Below are 17199 nucleotides of genomic sequence, written 5' to 3'. Positions count from 1 at the left end.
AGGGCGTAAATAACACTACTAATCGCACATGGTTCCAATTTCTGATTCTGGACTGGTCTGTTTCGTCAGTGGAAAGGCCTGTAATTTGCCAGGAAATGGCTGAAAAGTTGAAGGCGATCAGGGAGAAGTCCAAACAACGAAGAGCTTTACTTGCACAAACGGTAGGCCTAGGGTGTGGTATTTGTAAGTGAGCCAGCTCGATTTTGATAGGGATGTACTGACAATGACACAAACTGACGAAGTCACAATCATGACAACGGCAGCGTCACACTGTGAGTGTAGGCCTACATGCTTGCGCTGCTGGAGCTTCATTGACATGAACAGTGACGTAATGATGTATAACGTTAATTATGTTCGTGATTTGTCAGACTGGCATCCAAATTGCTGTGTATTTACTTTTCCCACCAGTACCAACCCTTTGTGGTTAACCTCAACCCCCCAAACTTGCTGGCCCTAACCTTCCCCATTGAATGGGCCATACACACAAAGTTAAAAGTCCGTATGGGATTTTGTGCACAGAGGCTGTTGGACGTTGTTTTTCTGAGGTATGGCAAACCCATATGCACAAGCCAGCTGTTTGGGCCGACCAGACCTATCCCCACAGAATTAAACACTTTACTACTGTTTAATTATGTGTGGTTGGGGAAGGTTAGGGTTAATGGTTACTCTGTCAAAGTGAAAGTGTCATGTATCCTAGGCTAGCCTTTTGTAGGTACAGAGTAAAGTACTACTTTTAAATCGGGCCTAGGCCTACTGGTACTAGGTTTAGTCCCATAATAAAGCTGGTGTCGGCTTCGGGAAGAGTGCCTAGGCCTACATTTATTTGATATTTAGTAGCCTACACGTACATTTCCTTTGTTCAGTTGAATGTAACAGATGCCAATCAACTGAGCAGCGTTCTGAGCAGTAAAGAGGAACTGGAAACAAGAAGTAGTCTTGTCACACCCAAGGACGACCCCACCAGCACAAGGTATACCAGCAAATCCTCTAATTGGTCTAAAATCAGTGTTGGATGCCATCAGTCAGTCATACAGGAATGAGATTTTCACCCAAAAATAAACCATCACAGTAACATAAAAATATGAACAAAAAGTCTTTAAGGTCATTGCAGTGTGCACGCACATCTAAAACTACGCACAATGAGTAAAACTCCAAGAGAACAATTTTTACAAATGAGAGTATGTTTCATCTTTGCTTTAAACAGCACAGCAACATGTGTCACCTCCAGCCCTCCAACAAAGCGTAGACTTGCAGGGGATGCAGCTGAGGCGTTGACTGCCAGGAAAGAGACCCCTACTAAGGTAAAACACACCCTGTGGGTGTGACTGTTGGCACCCTTGGCGATTTTCCAAACTGTAGCTTCATCTTCAGATCTGTTGTCAGGACACTCTAGGCCCCTTGAATTGGGAGTCTCCAGCTTAATCCTCCCACCAGCAATTCAAACTTACGCGGTTTTCTGATGTGGAAGTCTTTGAAGTGTTTAGTACTGCCACATTTTCACTGCAGTGTCCTAGGGTAGCGAACGGAGAGCACTTCCAGAGTGTAATGAAGCACAGTAGAGCGAAGCTGCTCATTTTCTGTCTTGAGTTTATTTCAAACAGAACAACAGTGACAGGTTTGGAAGTGGTAACTGTACCTGGCTCTGTTGGCAGTGGACCCTGACAAGGGCTGTGCTGACTCTCTGGACAAACATGTTGAGGTAGATTTTGAGGAGGTTTAATCAGCATTCTTGTTGGATCTAAGTGATTGATGCATTCTGTCGCCAGGACAACCCAGAGGAAGATGAAGATGACAGCTTGGTGGAGAAGGTCTATAAGGATTCCAGCACATTCCTTAAGGTAAGCTCTTACACCCTTCAGGGTCCGTACAGGGGTGGAAAAACTGCACTGCTTTTTTCTGCCACAGAATTTGGAAGAATAAAATGATGCTTAGTGGAACTGAATGCAGCTCAGTCTACAAGAGTTAATAGACCTTTCCTTTTCATCCATCCAGGGAACTCAAAGTGCAAATCCCCACAATGACTACTGCCAACATTTTGTGGACACTGGTCAGCGGCCACAAAACTTTATTCGGGATGTGGGTAAGTTGACAGGATGACAAACTGTGAAGGTTTTTACAAGCTACGGCCAGATTTGTTTTACATAAACTGTCTTAAAGTAGCATCTCCAGTAGTACCAACCCTTTAACCTCAACCACTACCCATAATTCTTGCTTTAGGTAAGTGTGGTATAAAATTCATTCATGCTGAGTTAATTTGGGGGTTGCTAAAGTCACCTGGTGTTATTTTGTGGTACACGAATGCTCATGAGTGTTTTCCTTTCTCTCAGGACTTGCTGACCGATTTGAGGAGTACCCCAAGTTGAAGGAACTCATCCGTCTGAAAGATGAGCTGATAGCACGGACCAACTCCCCACCAATGTAAGTTTTTTCTTGATTTTTTTTTTCCCCAAAGATATTTGCTCTTAAGTTGTAAGCTTCTCTGAGTTTAGCGAAATGTAGCACTTCTATACTAATTGGCCATATCTGCAGGTACCTGCACTGTGACCTAGAGACCTTTGACCTTGCAGAGTTGAATCACAAGTTTGACGTCATATTGGTGGACCCACCTTTAGAGGAGTACCGACATCGACCTGGTGTCATGACCAACCAGAAGTTTTGGAGCTGGGATGAGGTGAGAGCAGTATTTGAGCCTTAAATCACAAGTCAAGCTATTAGTTGTATTGCAAGTCAAATCACATGTCAAGTCACTAGTCAAATCACATGTCAAATCACATGTCAAGTCATAAGTCAAATCACGAGTCAAGTCACGAGTCAAATCACATGTCAAGTCACATTGTACCTCAGATATAAGTCATATTTCAAGTCAAGCCAGAAGTCAGTTTGGAGTCTAGTGATGTGTCAAATCAGCTCAATTCAAATATCAAGTCCATACACAAGTCAATCCATACACAAATCAATTCATAAGTTACAAGCAAAAGGGAATGAATAACAACAGAAGAGTACCTTTGTCAGAGTTCAACTAAGTAGCTTACGGCTTGAATTGAGGGTGGATGACTTGTAATGAATTTGACGCAACACCTGCCGAAATTGTAAATTTCTTTACCAATCAGCAAGGGCACTAATGATTTTATATAGTACCTTGGCCTATACAATGATGGTTTGTGGGACCCACCTTGCTTTATGTGCAGTCTCTTGTTAATGGCGTTTGTGTTCCATTTCAGATTATGCGTCTGGAGATTCCAGCAGTGGCAGCTCACCGTTCCTTCATCTTCCTTTGGATAGGGACCCTGGAGGGCCTGGATAAGGGGCGGCAGTGTCTGGCTGACTGGGGCTTCAGAAGATGTGAAGACATCAGCTGGATTAAGACAAATGCCAAGAACCCCGGTAGCGTCAGTCTGGAGACCAACGCCATCCTGCAGAGAACTAAGGTGGGTTTCAAATTCGTAGCCTGACCATTTACATGAAATGTCCGGAATTTTTTTCCCTACCGGATATCAAAATTTATGTCTGTCAAGAGCCAACATGGCTCATCAGGCCCAGCCAAGGTGAGTTAAACAGGTTTGCTCAAGGACACAAAGTGTGGGCCGGGCAGCAGCTGGATTCAAATTCCTGACCCTTCTAATTATGAGTCACAAACCTTAACCACTAGGCTACTTTTCCCACGTTTGGTCTTTGACAGTAATAAATTTTACCCCGTTTTAGTGATCAGTGTCATACTGCTGTTTGTGATATGTTTTGCTATGAATCAGAAACATTGTCAGGCATACCCATTCCATTGTTTAGGAACATTGCCTGATGGGTATCAAGGGCACAGTGCGACGTTCCACGGATGGGGATTTCATCCACGCCAATATTGACCTCGACGTGATCATAACGGAGGAACCCGAACCGGGTTCCTTGGATAAACCTGAAGAAATCTTCCACATCATTGAGCATTTCTGCTTAGGGCGGAGGCGGCTGCATATATTTGGCTCGGACAGCACCATTAGACCAGGTAGGCAGAAATCGTTTTTTGAAGCAAGATGTTTCATTTTTTCCCTTTCTTTGCTGGGAATATTGCTTTTGTGGAATTTTACCCATCACTTTATACTGTGCATGAACTTGAAACTTTGTTCTGACATCAGTTATGATGGCAAGACACACTGTAAATGTTTATCACTTGTTGATTTCTTTGACGGGGGATATACAGTTGTTATACTCCAGGGTGAAACGACTAAAAAGTACTTGTTACAGCTGTTGTGTTTGTATGTCATAGGTTGGTTGTCCATTGGACCAAAGATCACCAACAGCAACTTTGTCCAAGAGACCTACGAGAGCTACTTCAACAAGTCTCCCACAGACTACCTCACGGGCTGCAGCGAGGAGATTGAACGGCTCCGCCCAAAGTCCCCGCCCCCGAAGATCAAAGGTGGGGCTGCGGGGCGGGGTGGGCAGGGTGGCCGTGGCGGGCAAGGAGGGCGTGGTGGACAAGGTGGGAGAGGGGGAGCAGGAGGGGCTCAAGGGGGCTGGCAAGGGGGTGGGAGGGGCGGAGGGTTTGGCGGAAGGGGCAGGGGTGGCGGTCCGGGAAAGGGCAGGGGATTCCAAGGCAGGGGTGGTTTTTAAAGAAGCTTTTTACTTCTTAAACGATAGGCATGTCACTGGAGTTGTTTTGAGCACACCAGCACTTAAGTGGTGCACTTGCTGGGACTGTACATGTAGACGGTGTGTTGAGGCTTGCTGGAGGCAGTTTTAGGATCACGTCTTGGTCGTCTGGAGTTAGCAACTTCCATGGACATTGACTTTGTGGGAGGAAGGTGAATGAAGTTTGCACTCACGTTTTGTGAAGCCTGATGGTAATATCGTCATTTATATTGGAAGGGAGTGTAGGGAATGCATGTACATTAAAAGCCATTGGTCTATTAGAGGGTTTGCATGGCTGCCATCTTGCAGGCCAGTGCTTTTGTTCCACAGGGTATGCACAAAGGAGGTTTCTCATCAAGATGGCTACCACACAAAGCCTCTATAGAGGCCATTGTGCTATCTGTTTGACCCGGAATATGTACAGTAACCAAGCATTTTGTACACCATCAGTAACATTTATTCTTTTTTCATAACTGCCGTCTCTTGAAACAGTCTTGTACAGCAAGAAACTGATCCTGATGTTCTACATCTGCCTTATTTCTTGTTTGCCTTTTTGCAAAAACACTGGCTTAGTCTTGCATACATGTCGCTATTAGCTCGACACCAGCATGCTGAACAAGGTCGATGAAGAATACTGCAGGCTTAAGAAGAAACCTGGATTGTGAAAAACATTTGTCCATTCATTGACTGAGGTCAGAATCTTGGACTTGTTTTTTAAATGCACAACCCACAGCATAAAGGATAAGCTCTAAGGTCCCAGACTGTTGTCAAATATTACCGTCACTGGCTTTTTTTATTAACGTGAAAGCCACCAGTCTACCAAACTGAAACAAGGGCCGTTTCCCAATACTCAACTTCGGCTCCGTCTAAGGCTTCAACTGTTTTTACTACCTGACTTTGAAGCTGTACGCGCAGTAATTAGTCTAATAGTGCCACAAAACATCAAATAAGATGCAAGAGAGCAAAAACTTACAGTAATCCAATTTGGTTTAAACGCTTCAGGCCCACAACCGGGGATTGGTTTCGGGACGAAGCCTGAGACAGAGACGAAGTTGAGTACTGGAAAACGGCCAAGGAATTGTAATAAAATGCAAATGGTGCACGTAAACGTGTGGACTTTGTTTTGATTTTTCTTATGAAGCCAAAATGTATCATCTTAAAACCGCGAAAACATACGTTTGTGTATTTACAAATAATTACAACTGTCGTGGCATGATAAAATACAAAGGTAAAATATTTATTTACAGTTGTGAGTCGTTAAAATGAAATCCAATTGAGCAATGATTGGAGACAGAACTTGGATAAACACGATAGGTGAAGTGACTACATAGCAGTGGTGTCTGCTTTTTTTAAAAACTTTCAGTGCCACGGAAACCTGTGTTGTACTCGTGCAAACTCTTGAGTAATAAGTTGAATCATTTTATTGTTGGCAGTGCTACTGATCAAATCGTCGTTCAGCAAAGATTTATTCATTCCTAAGCCAAATAATGCCACCCCTCTGTTAAATTTGAATTTAAAAGGATGCAGCTTTTGCAGCTAATGCATTTTTGTTACATTTTTGTTACATTTTTGTTACATTTTTGTTACATTTTTGTTACATTTTTGTTACATTTTTGTTCGCATATAAATTGATTAAATATTATTTTAAAAGATTACGTGGATTAAATCAAGCACAAAATATTTCTGAACCATATACATCCAGATGGTAAGCTTTTTTTTTTAAATTAAACCTGACCAGCTGGACGTGCTGCATTTTTAATGAAACCAAATTTGTGGGATACAATACAGTTTAAGAAATACTGATTTTTTGTTCATTTTTGCATCTTTAATCACCTCATTGCTTTTAATTGTCCAATTCTGCAAAAGTAGAGGTCTGAAAACTTATCTGTGCCTTTATTCAAATTCTTGTCCACAGTAACATGACCTGCAAACTCACACACATATTCAGTAAAATATGTTTAAAATGCAACAACCTCAGTGTAGATGACTTACTAAATGAACATATCGTAGCTCATGCCTATTATACTTTCCAACAAAGCCCTTTTGCCAATAAACGGAACACTACATCCTGACTGAACAAACTTTTACAACAAAATCATTTCTGCGGATCTGGCCAGCCCCTTACGAGCTATTTCCAAAATCTTGGCTTGAATGGTTGGTGTGAGATGAGTCCACAGATTGGTCTTGACTAAGCCGAGATTCACTGGCCATCTGTAGTTCACGAGCCAATCCCATGACCTGCAGTTGGGTGAAATACTCATGGCGCTTTGACGTCAGCATTGAACGTCTCAGTCAGGAATTTGTTGTAGTTGATCTTGCCGTCCATCTTCTCATCAAATTCTGACATGACGTGATAGACCTCATCCTCATCAAGCACCATGTTGCACAATCTCAGGACGTTGCGGAACTCCGGCAGGGACAAGTAGCCTGTGTGGCCTAGATCCATCTTCTTGAAGGCACGGCGAAGGGTTCTCCAGTCGCCCACCAACTATAAGATGGAAAACATGACAAACTTTCACGAATAAAGATGGAGATTTGGAAGTGAAAAACTCTGCAGAACTCTTTGAAAAACTCTTGGCTGGTGCAGATCTAGGACTTTACTGATTTGATGATGATTTCATTCACCCTTTGCTTAAAAACCATTAACTTTGACAAGATTAAATGGACAGGATATCCAACGTAAAGGTGTGAGGTTAATTAATCAATCAAGATGCCACCCGTTTGTACTCATTTAGCTGACAAATGGTCAGGTTCCTACTATACCATTCTCTAAAGCATGAACGTGATGTGCATGTCCTTTCATCACTCTTGAGTATAGGTCACATGTATGGAGCAATTCAAAGCTCCTGCTGAGTACTCACCCTCTGTCTAAGCCGAGCAGTGATGCCGCTTAGCCCTTTGACTGGCTCGTTGACGATGGGTGCGATGGGTACCTCAGCCTGGGGGTGCGTCAGCAATGACAGCATGTTATTGCCGTAGCGATGGGTCTGCTTCCGCAAGGCAAACGGTTTCAGGAATTCAACATAGGACACCCTACGCAATGAAAAAGGAATGTGTATGCAAAGTTATTCAAACAAACAGGTCTAAGGGGCAAAAAGGTAAAACAGACGAGCTTGTAAAAATCATTAAACCACTTCAAACAAGAGGACAGGCAACCTTCAAAGATTGTCTGCCATGTCCATAGCAACGGACCATGTATGGTATCCTCTGTCTGCTATTGCATATGGACTGTCATCTTAGCAACCATTGAAAGTGTCCAAAAGGCAAAGTTCGAGCACAAAATATAGCACACAAACTGTGTAAAATGACTCTCACCTGCCATCTTGTTTGATCTCAAATTTACTGCACAGGGCATCAAGCTCATACGGACTGAGATGTACACAGAGTTCTTGTAGAACATCTCGGAATTCCTCCTTGCTGATGAAGCCGGTACCATAAACGTCCAGGCCCAAGAATTCCTTCCTAAGATCGTCCCACATGTAATCAACCTACAGAGAAAATTTCACCAAAAAATGAAGAATGTAACCTGATTTTACAACTATTTCTGATGAAGTGAATTTAATTGTTTCCATTTGTAAAATTTCTGTACTTTTTTAACATTTTCATTTTGCAGACTTGTTTTCATGTCAACTTGTCAGGAATTTTTTGACTGATCCATGATCGTTTCCATGTTGAAACTGATTTCATAATATTCAGACCGTAAACCATCTTTGCATAAAAGAACTTGCCAAAAACTCAGCTCATGTTTATTCATTATTCTCACCTTTGACCTGAGGTTGTCCTCAAGCATATCGGCGGCACAGTTAAGTTTCCGGGACCTGATGAGGAAATCAGAGTCCCCTCTCTTGGGCGGGGAGATCTTGGCATTGGGGAAGGCGGCCGATTTCATGGAGTAGCCGAAATGGCGGACAAATTCCAGGAAGCTGTAAGTCCGGTTCTGGGAGGTGATGAAGGTGTCCCAAAGACGACGGATCTCTCCCCTCGTTATCTCTGGCTTCATGTTCAGTCTTTAAAATGGAGAACAACATGATAGGAACATGAATAAGCGAGCTGATCAGCCCAAAAATAATTGTCAATTCTTGAGTGTTTATGAACAAAGAGACTGCACTTTTACTGACTAGGTTTGACTAAGTGGAAAAAAATTATGGCAGACGTATGAAAGTTACTCATTTGTCCCACAAATGTTACCGTCAAGAAGTTATTCAGGGTACTGGCAATCAAACAGATGTTTAAAACTGAATAAATTTGCTTTGTTTTTCACCTGAACTGTGAATGATCCAAACGATAGAATTGCAAAGTATTTATAAAAGGCAAATATAATCCGTCACTGAATGAAAGCGCATAATATAAAACAACTCATTCAAGCACTGCCAATTTTGAGCCCAATTGTATACATTAACAGCTAAACTTGCAATAATGGTCAGATACTAATTTGACCGCCAGCCCTGGATTAAATACAGACATGATTTCATTCCTAAGCAAACTGAACTAGGGTTTTTTCCACTTACTTCTTAAACATTCTAAACATCATTTCTTGGGTCATGTGTTTTGTGTTCTGCTCATCTAGCTCACGGAAGACTTCCTCGACCTCTGTGAAGCGATCTCGTAAAAGAGCTTTGACGGCGGCCGAAATCTGCAGAGAGAAATCCAAACAACAAGTCCACGTCAACCATATTTTCCTTCTTGAACTCCTCCAAATATTGGAGAATATGAACTTGAATTTGTCCAATCACGATCTATTCTATCACCATCTTATTAACCAGCTAACCGTCGTTCAGGAAACCAAGAAACTTGCAACCTCTTTACAAGTACTTATCAAGGAACACATCAGCACTGTCTACCGAAAAGTTCAAAGCATGCTCCAGACAGACTCACCTCTTTCAGGGGCCTGCCCTTCTTGAACTCCTCAAAGTCCATCGGTTCCTCATAGCTGTCCCTTAGTCCTGTGGGTCCTTGGTCCATTGCCACGTCCTCCGGACTGGATGACCTGTTGTAGACAGATTTGGTATCCAGCAGACTTGGTGCCACTCCACCCCTACAAGGGAACAAGATAAAAACAATTGACTACGATCTTGATTTATGGCCAGTCTTAATTGTTTTATTTTTTCTGAATTGTGTTCCAAGTTACTGAGCCATGTCCTCATTAGCTCAGGGCTCTCACCTTGTGTCAAAGTCGGCCATGAAGTCTACATACTTCACGTTACCCTCGTCATCCAGTGGCAGCCTATCCACAAGTGCTCCAAACTCCTCGTCAGTCATGTCGATGTTGTACCGGCTCTGAATGGCGGCACGGAATTCCTGTTGGCTGATCACGTTGGTCCGCAGCTTGTCAATTTTGCTGCAGAATGAACAGAATGACTCGTGATAAATGAAGCAAATAAATGAAAATCTGACACACAAAATGCACACTTGGAAAGACATTACTCTGTCTCACAGACACAACAGTGTCCTCAAAAGGACATATCATGTCCTCAGATGTTAAAATACACATTGTCTTGTGACATTTTAGGGGCTTTCAAAACATCCTGTCGCATTTTTCCTGATGGTCTCCTATAAGCACCATATAAATAGCGCACAATATTCCCATTGAGTCCACAAAGTCCAAATTGCAACACCAATCACTTCTAACCTAGGTCCAGGTGCATTCTTGTCTGTTCTTTTGTGCACATTAAAAACTAGTCACACGCCTCTACGCTATTCCCATGTATGCATGAGTGATAATTCATCCATGGCTCTAGCATGTTGGAAATTCCTGCGAGGACTCGAGACAGGACGGGAAGCATGACAAATGACAAATGCTTCTGCAAACTTACTGAAACATGCCAAGAAGAGCCAGGAAATCAGTCTGGAAGAGACCCATCATCCTCGCTTCTGCTGCTGTCACGTTGGTCGCTGCACCCGGACTGTCCGCTCGCACACTCCGGTTGTACCTGAAGAGATCAACATGCAATTCCATACAATGAACATCTGTCTGATACTCGGTCAGCAAGCTCGCAAGTTCACTTTGAATGATAGTTATGTGTGGCTTTAGTTGAGTTGGCTACATAATTAAAACATCTGTTTAAATTACAATGTTTGACTTGCAGGTTATGGTTTTCAGCTAAAAACAGGTTTCTAAATACATTTAAAGCTCAGAATGAGCAATGAGTTTAAGTAGCTTCACTCAGCATTGCTCCAAAGTGCTTTTGCTCAAGAGGAGTTCAATAAATTAAGTGTCAGATTCAAATAGATATTCCTTCAATGTCTTCCCTCTGTTAGACCTCAAAACTGTAACGCCAAGCGCACTTTTAAAGAACCCCTGATTTCATTACAGACCAAAAGAAACCAAATAATAGTCTTAGCTGCTAAGTATGAAGTGACTCACATGTGTTCAGGATTCAGGAGGATCTTGTGTGGCAGTCCAGCATCGCTACGATCCTGGAACCTTTGCAGAAAGTCCAGATAAGACACAGCCCTTGTCTTGGGGTGGACAGTCAAGTTGCAGCGGGACAAGAAGGCATCCAGTTGCATCGTGTCCAGCTTGAGATCAAAACGTTCCAGAACTTCACGAAACTTGGAAAGCTCCACCTAATAATAAGACAATTCAGACATCTTGCAAAAAATCCTATAATTCCCTTTCTTGGATGTGATGGTCTTAATCTTCTGTAGATTTTATGTCTTGATACTAGCTTAGAGAAAAGTCTGTCATGTTGGACAGTTAAGATCTATAAAAAGTGAATCCAACCTTCGATTTAGTGAGGAGTTCAACATGGAAACATTAGAGGTTAATTTTTAAGACAATAGTAAGTTTGGATTCTTTTTCTGATGGATTGAGCTGCAATGTTCTCACCTCTCCTTTCTTCTCAATGTCGTACTTCTCAAAGTCCTTCTTCATCTTGTAGTAACCCTGTCTGAATTTATCCTTCAGCCATCGCTCAATGTCCAGAGACTTTGACCGCTCAGCCTCCAGCCGACGAGGTCTCCTAGCTATATTTTGAAGGAAAAAAGAAGTTATTCTCGATTTCAAAATTCCTAAAAAAAAGCCAGATTTAAACGTGGGATGGGGCTACTACAATTTGAAGTTAGTACTTGTTGGACACATGCAGAGTTTTCAAAAATTTCATTTTAGGAATTTAGGAATTGACATTTTATGAGTAACCATAAATACCTTTCAGGACATACCATTTTCAATGTAATTGATATAAATAAAGGGATAGAAAGAAGTTGAAGTAGTCAGACAGGAATGAAAAGGGATCTAAGAAAGTTTTCCATTGCCTAATCTCCTTCAATTTTCATTGAAATCTCTCTGTTTATTCTTCTGAAGTCCGGAGTACAAAATGATAACACATAACAACCACTGAAACATATTGGTATGGAGATAAAAGGCATTTTTACCAGCTGATGTTGGGCACTTGTGTCAACTAGATGATGGCCCCTGAATTACCCTCTGGCAAAGCGATTAATCTTTATCCTAACATCTGGCCACTTACGTGATCCCCTTGGGCTGAGTTCGGGGCTGCCTGCTCCTGATCTGAAGCCCTCTTCAAGTGGCATGGCAGTGCCCGATCGTAGACTGATGCCCAATTTATTCACCAACCGCTCACCCTTGATGACACCTAGCCCATCGGTGTCATACCTAAATGAAGAATTGCATGAATACAATGCTTTTACTGGAACGTATTATTTTCCAAGTATAAATTGCATATTTTTAAATACTTTCAAAAATCTCTGCAACAATAAACAATTCCACTTTGTACCTATTCCACAGCTTCTCAAACTCATCGTCATCCATAAAAAAGAGCATCTTGTTGAGGGCGTTCCTGAACTCGGGTTTTAGGATGCGACCTGTACCTCCAGGGTTCATTTGAGGGATCATCTCTGCAACATCCAGGAACCTGAAGAGACATTCAGACAAAAGATGAGAAGTCAGAAGCTTCTAAAACTGTGAAAGCAATAAAATGCTGCAGATGAACCACGGGATAAACCAAGAAAATTAATTATTTTAAGAAGCAATTTCATCAAACCATCAGTTACATTCTTAAATTTGGTAAAAACGATTTTTTGTGTGTGTTTGGATGTTTCTTCAGAGGACTTCTTAAACGGAGGTCCACCTACCTTTGTCTGGCTTTCTCCTTTAGCTGTGCATGGACCTGTGTGGCAGACATTGTAATCTTGTCGGCTGGCCCTCTGTTGACGGGATCCATCCAGGCGGGCATCTCATTCCGGGTGATGGTTTCCCTCAAGCAGGCATAAAAGTCCTCCAGTTTGATGACTTTGTTCTCGCTGAGACGGAATCTAGGAGAACAGGACACAGTGCTACGATTTTCCCCTCCAATTCTGTTTGACCCTTGTTTATCAATTGTGTTCACTTTCCAATAAATACTTAGTCTTAAAATTACACAAGGAAAACTAAACTTTTTTTAGGCAAATGGCTTGCTAATTCTCAACGGAAAGGCTCATGCTATCAAATCAAACCACAACAGACAGCTCAGAAGTATCAAAGTTGTAAGATAAAAGATGGAGAATGTCAAAAGAGTGCCTTTGCCACAGTTCATTGGTATAGCTTGTGAGTTGACTGGATTCATGATTGGCCTGCAATTGCCCTCTGATTGTTAAATGGTGCAGAAGTTCCTGGAAAAAAAAATAATTTAGCCCCATACCTTGCAAGAAGGGCGTTGAACTGTTTTGTGCTGATGAAGCGGCCTGCGAAAGTGATGAGGATGCGATTTAAGGCCTCGCGACTGACGATGCCCCGACCTTCAGGGTCATTGGACACAAAGAGCTTCCGCAGCTCAAAGTAAGACTTCTTCACCTTTTCACGGAGAATCATCTCAATCTGTGAAACACAAGAGAAAAAATGATTAGGACAGATGATTAGGAGAAATGCTGTGCAATTAACCATGAATAATTCAAAGTGAACAATGACGCACTTTTAATTGGTGGCAGCAGTGGGATAAGGTCTACATGTGCATGCCAAATGCATTGATTGCTCAACATACCTCATCAACTTCAAGTCGTACTCTGGTTTCTGGTCTGGACATGCGAGAGGCCACGCTAACAGCCCGATTCTCTGCCCGACTTGTCAAGTCAGCCCGAGAGCCTGAAGACAGCAAAAATTTAAAAAAACAAAATTCAAATTAACGTTGGTTGCTTAGAAGCCCCTGTGAAAATGTCCATGCAACCAAAGAAACTATAAATTTCAAAGAACCATTGTACCATTGAAAAGAGGCAGGTTATTGCAACAGCAAAATCTGAAAGTAAAACTCTTGCCTGCCAGACATTTTGAAAAGTAATATTCTTGCATGTTGATGCTCAGGTTGAAACATATTTGCTTAGCCACCATGGTATAAGCTATAGTCAATAATCATACTGTGCAGCTCTATTGTGACATAGGAGGTTTCTGCATGCTACACATTATTATTTTAATACAACTCAATATATTTTAATGTCTTGAACATGAGAACAATGTTCTAGCATTTTATCTGATCAAATTATCCTAATACCCACTCCCTCATGTTGATCTTAAACAAGGATAAACGGATTACAGATGTATGGACATGTCACACCAATTGTCCACAATCATGGGACAGCAGCTTAACTGTAGCTGAAGTAAACCCTATTCAATTGTTGGCTGGTTAGAAAAAAATCTTGTCAATTAGTAAAGTGAACTAAAATGTTGACTCTCCGACACATGTGACACATTTGAAACTCCTCTCTGAACGATCTACGCGTGCGCTTTCAATGTTGCGAATATTCCTGGTATTGCGACTTTGGGTATGAGCCTGACTACAGGAATGTGCCATTGTTGTGTGGCATGACATGTTTGTGGCTTCTGAGCTGCATCTCCATATCCAAAACACAAACAATGATACCAACACTGAGTTACCACGTAGGGCAGCATAGCCCAGTTATGAGCAACTCAATGGTTTTGCAGAGATCCAAACTGTGAATGATGCTCAAGTCAAATTGATTCCTTCCTCTACAAATTGAATAATGTAATTCCATTTTTTTCTTAAAGATTCTAAAGTCAAGTGGGAAGTGTGAAGTAAAATGTCATCAGATTTTCATGGTCAGTTTACATCTACCATTTCATTTAAGTGTGTGATAAAAACCACCCAAATCTCCAGCTGCAATTATACACATATGACAAATTGGGTTGCCGACGTCCAAACCAAAACATGAAAACTAATACATCACCTGTCACTGACAGGTGAATTTGCACAGTGTAGTGCGTAAATTTCAAGGCGCGTGTCGACAGATAATCAATGTGGTCATTAGCACAGACAGCAGTCTTTTTGCTACGCACACAAGGTGCCATTCCTGGAGGGCATTTGCTGGATAAGTGGAGGACAGAGAATTGCCAAGAGACCACAGTCAGAAGCAACTGCAAAAATATTGAAACAGGCTGTTGATTTTGTGACAATAACAGCGCTGGAAATTGCCTGCGCTGCTTTATTACCATCAAGTGTCAGAATGAATGGAACTCTAGCCCTTTCACTTCTTTGAAAAGGCAGGCTGTTCGTAGGTTTGCCAGAATTAGTCACAGTTCTGCTCAGCATTTGAATATGATAATGATTGTTTACAATCAGCTTTATGCAGAACTGCAGATCAAGATAATTGATAAAGGAAGGCCAATGATGAAGACAGTTCCTCTTAAATATCATTAAGATGAATCCAAACCTGTTTTAAAAATCATGTCCTATTTTGTACATCCACTGGGCCTCCTTTTAAATAGCGTTTCCTTTTTTTAGAAGAAGTATAAAATTAATTTGTCATCCCTATCATTTATGTTGTCCACTTTGGGCAAATTTCGCCAAAAAATGACTAATATAAATTGTCTTACATGTGGTGCTTGTTCTGCATTTCTAGACCTGTCTTTGTCCTTATCATTTTTGATAACGAATGGGCTTAAAGTTCAATGAGTTCACCTGTTCAGGTTTTTTTTTAATCAACAGGAACCACCAATGAAGCTGTCATAAAATATGTCCAATGTTCTCCTCGCACGAAGGGAAAAATCTTACATGTATGACAGAGTGAAATGTCATGTGGAAGTCATGTGAAGCAATGAAAACCATGCCAAAAAACATTCAGTAGTTTTTCCTTATGTCAAAGCCCACGGGAAATATTGAAATATGTAAAGGTAAATTGGTATGCTTCTCAGTCCCGGAACTCAAGTACGTGAGGGGAGGGTAGGTCATTGTAGAAATACTCTTAAGAGTCGTAACTTATTTTGAAAGGATTTTTAAAGAATATTTTTTATGTTTCTGTAATGCAAAGTCATGCTGCTTCATCATGTTTTCAATAACTGACCATCATTTATTTAGGTTTTATGTTGTGAAAAAAGGGGCATCACCTCGGTTGGCATTATTCTAATATGCAATATCGACAGATTTTTTTAAAGTAAAATGCAGTGAAAAAGATGGAACTGTATGTTATCCATTCAAGATATAGAAAGGTGGAATTTAGGGGTGAAAATCTTACCGAACACTGGCAATCTTGTCTTGGTCTGATCTTCGGCTTCCACCACCTCCACACCCTCGGGGATGTTGGAGAACGGCCGGGGGATCTTCGGGAGTGACCGGCGGGCGGCTTCGCCCCCGGCACCCAATCCACCGGCAGACACCGACAGACGAGGGGCTGAGAAGCTCATCTGCGGCTCACCAAGGGCCGGGTGGCTACCAGGCCGTGCCCCTTGTTGGCTGGCCAGGCCGCGGACATTCAGCTTCTCTGGGTTGCCCAGACGGGACAGCGGGTGCTGGATCTCCGGCAGGTTGGTGGGGACACCATGGCTAGATCTGGGCCCCACGTTCAGCACGGACGCCGGCCGGGAAATGACAGCTTGCGACATGCTTAGATCACGCGCCGTTCTTCATCAAAATTGGACCTAAAAATCTTCTCAATTCTTAACACTCTGAAGCGATGCACAATTTCAAAAAACATCTGCTGTCTAGACTTGAAAATGGACTTGTATGCGTTGCCAACACGCTCAGTGGCTATCCAGCTTTTCATGGGCATGCCAGGCGGTTTGTCTGTGGATTGTGTACACCGAGTGATCACCACGACGGTGGTTGTTACGGGCAACGGGACCCTATTGATATTTAAATTAGCTATGGGTGCAGCGCTTTGACTCAGAGGGGGGTGAACGCCACATAAAACAAAAGTTATGTTTCCACGAGTAAATTTGGAGAAGTGGCTCCGCGGAATTTTTTTTTACAAACGAATAACAATTCATCGCGTAAGTCATTACTTGTGTTGGTATTTGACGATTTTTGGATACAGTTATGTATTGACGTAAATAGGCCTAGAGCTTTTGATAAAAAACACTGCTGTGTATCAAACATAATGCACACATTTCTTTGATGTACAGTACACGTACATGTACAGTATGTTACCCCTGATTCATGGAAAATGCTTGGAAGTTGAGGAATAAGGAACAATACTTTTTTTCGAGGAAGCGGTTTTCCCGCTCGGCAACATACCTGATCTAATTACATTACTCCGCGCGCAGTTCTAAGGTGACCCTAAAAGAGTACTGTAATCAACGCAACCAAGCGGAGAACTAGCCTGTGTTTGTAACATAGCGGTGATTTGATATAGTCA

General features: G+C 42.0%; 2 protein-coding genes across 2 annotated transcripts; one reads left to right on the top strand and one right to left on the bottom strand.

The window, feature by feature from the left end:
• Positions 1–10: 10 nt before the first annotated feature.
• mettl14 (methyltransferase like 14) lies at positions 11–5728 on the top strand. Its single transcript, XM_022224978.2, has 10 exons — positions 11–161; positions 864–970; positions 1205–1301; positions 1767–1838; positions 1993–2080; positions 2328–2418; positions 2530–2671; positions 3222–3428; positions 3784–3994; positions 4256–5728. The coding sequence occupies exons 1-10, from the start codon at positions 96–98 to the stop codon at positions 4600–4602; spliced, it is 1428 nt and encodes a 475-aa protein (XP_022080670.2). The 5' UTR covers positions 11–95; the 3' UTR covers positions 4603–5728.
• On the bottom strand, positions 5055–16644 carry LOC110985419 (EF-hand calcium-binding domain-containing protein 6-like). The gene is made up of 16 exons (XM_022246470.2): positions 16081–16644; positions 13599–13699; positions 13260–13435; positions 12715–12894; positions 12357–12494; positions 12090–12235; positions 11450–11586; positions 10985–11187; positions 10434–10550; positions 9782–9958; positions 9496–9655; positions 9129–9253; positions 8384–8627; positions 7936–8108; positions 7482–7653; positions 5055–7108 (listed from the first exon to the last, which is right to left on the bottom strand). The coding sequence occupies exons 1-16, from the start codon at positions 16445–16447 to the stop codon at positions 6878–6880; spliced, it is 2847 nt and encodes a 948-aa protein (XP_022102162.2). The 5' UTR covers positions 16448–16644; the 3' UTR covers positions 5055–6877.
• Between the last annotated feature and the right edge of the window lie 555 nt (positions 16645–17199).

The sequence above is a fragment of the Acanthaster planci genome, linkage group LG19 (assembly GCF_054643075.1).
Source record: "Acanthaster planci isolate LZ-2023a linkage group LG19, COTS_SCS, whole genome shotgun sequence".
Classification (NCBI taxonomy): domain Eukaryota; kingdom Metazoa; phylum Echinodermata; class Asteroidea; order Valvatida; family Acanthasteridae; genus Acanthaster; species Acanthaster planci.
Note: the sequence above shows the minus strand (reverse complement) of the source record. Positions and strands in the feature narration are given on the sequence as shown.

Coding starts and splice junctions, on each gene's coding strand:
- LOC110985419 (XM_022246470.2), bottom strand. CDS start 16,447: ATGTCGCAAGCTGTCATTTCCCGGCCGGCGTCCGTGCTGAACGTGGGG. Junction 13,700..16,080: donor GACAAGATTGCCAGTGTTCG/GTAAGATTTTCA, acceptor TGCTGTCTTCAG/GCTCTCGGGCTGACTTGACA. Junction 7,654..7,935: donor GAGATCAAACAAGATGGCAG/GTGAGAGTCATT, acceptor TTCATTGCGTAG/GGTGTCCTATGTTGAATTCC.
- mettl14 (XM_022224978.2), top strand. CDS start 96: ATGGCTGAAAAGTTGAAGGCGATCAGGGAGAAGTCCAAACAACGAAGA. Junction 1,302..1,766: donor GGAAAGAGACCCCTACTAAG/GTAAAACACACC, acceptor TTCTGTCGCCAG/GACAACCCAGAGGAAGATGA. Junction 2,672..3,221: donor AGTTTTGGAGCTGGGATGAG/GTGAGAGCAGTA, acceptor GTTCCATTTCAG/ATTATGCGTCTGGAGATTCC.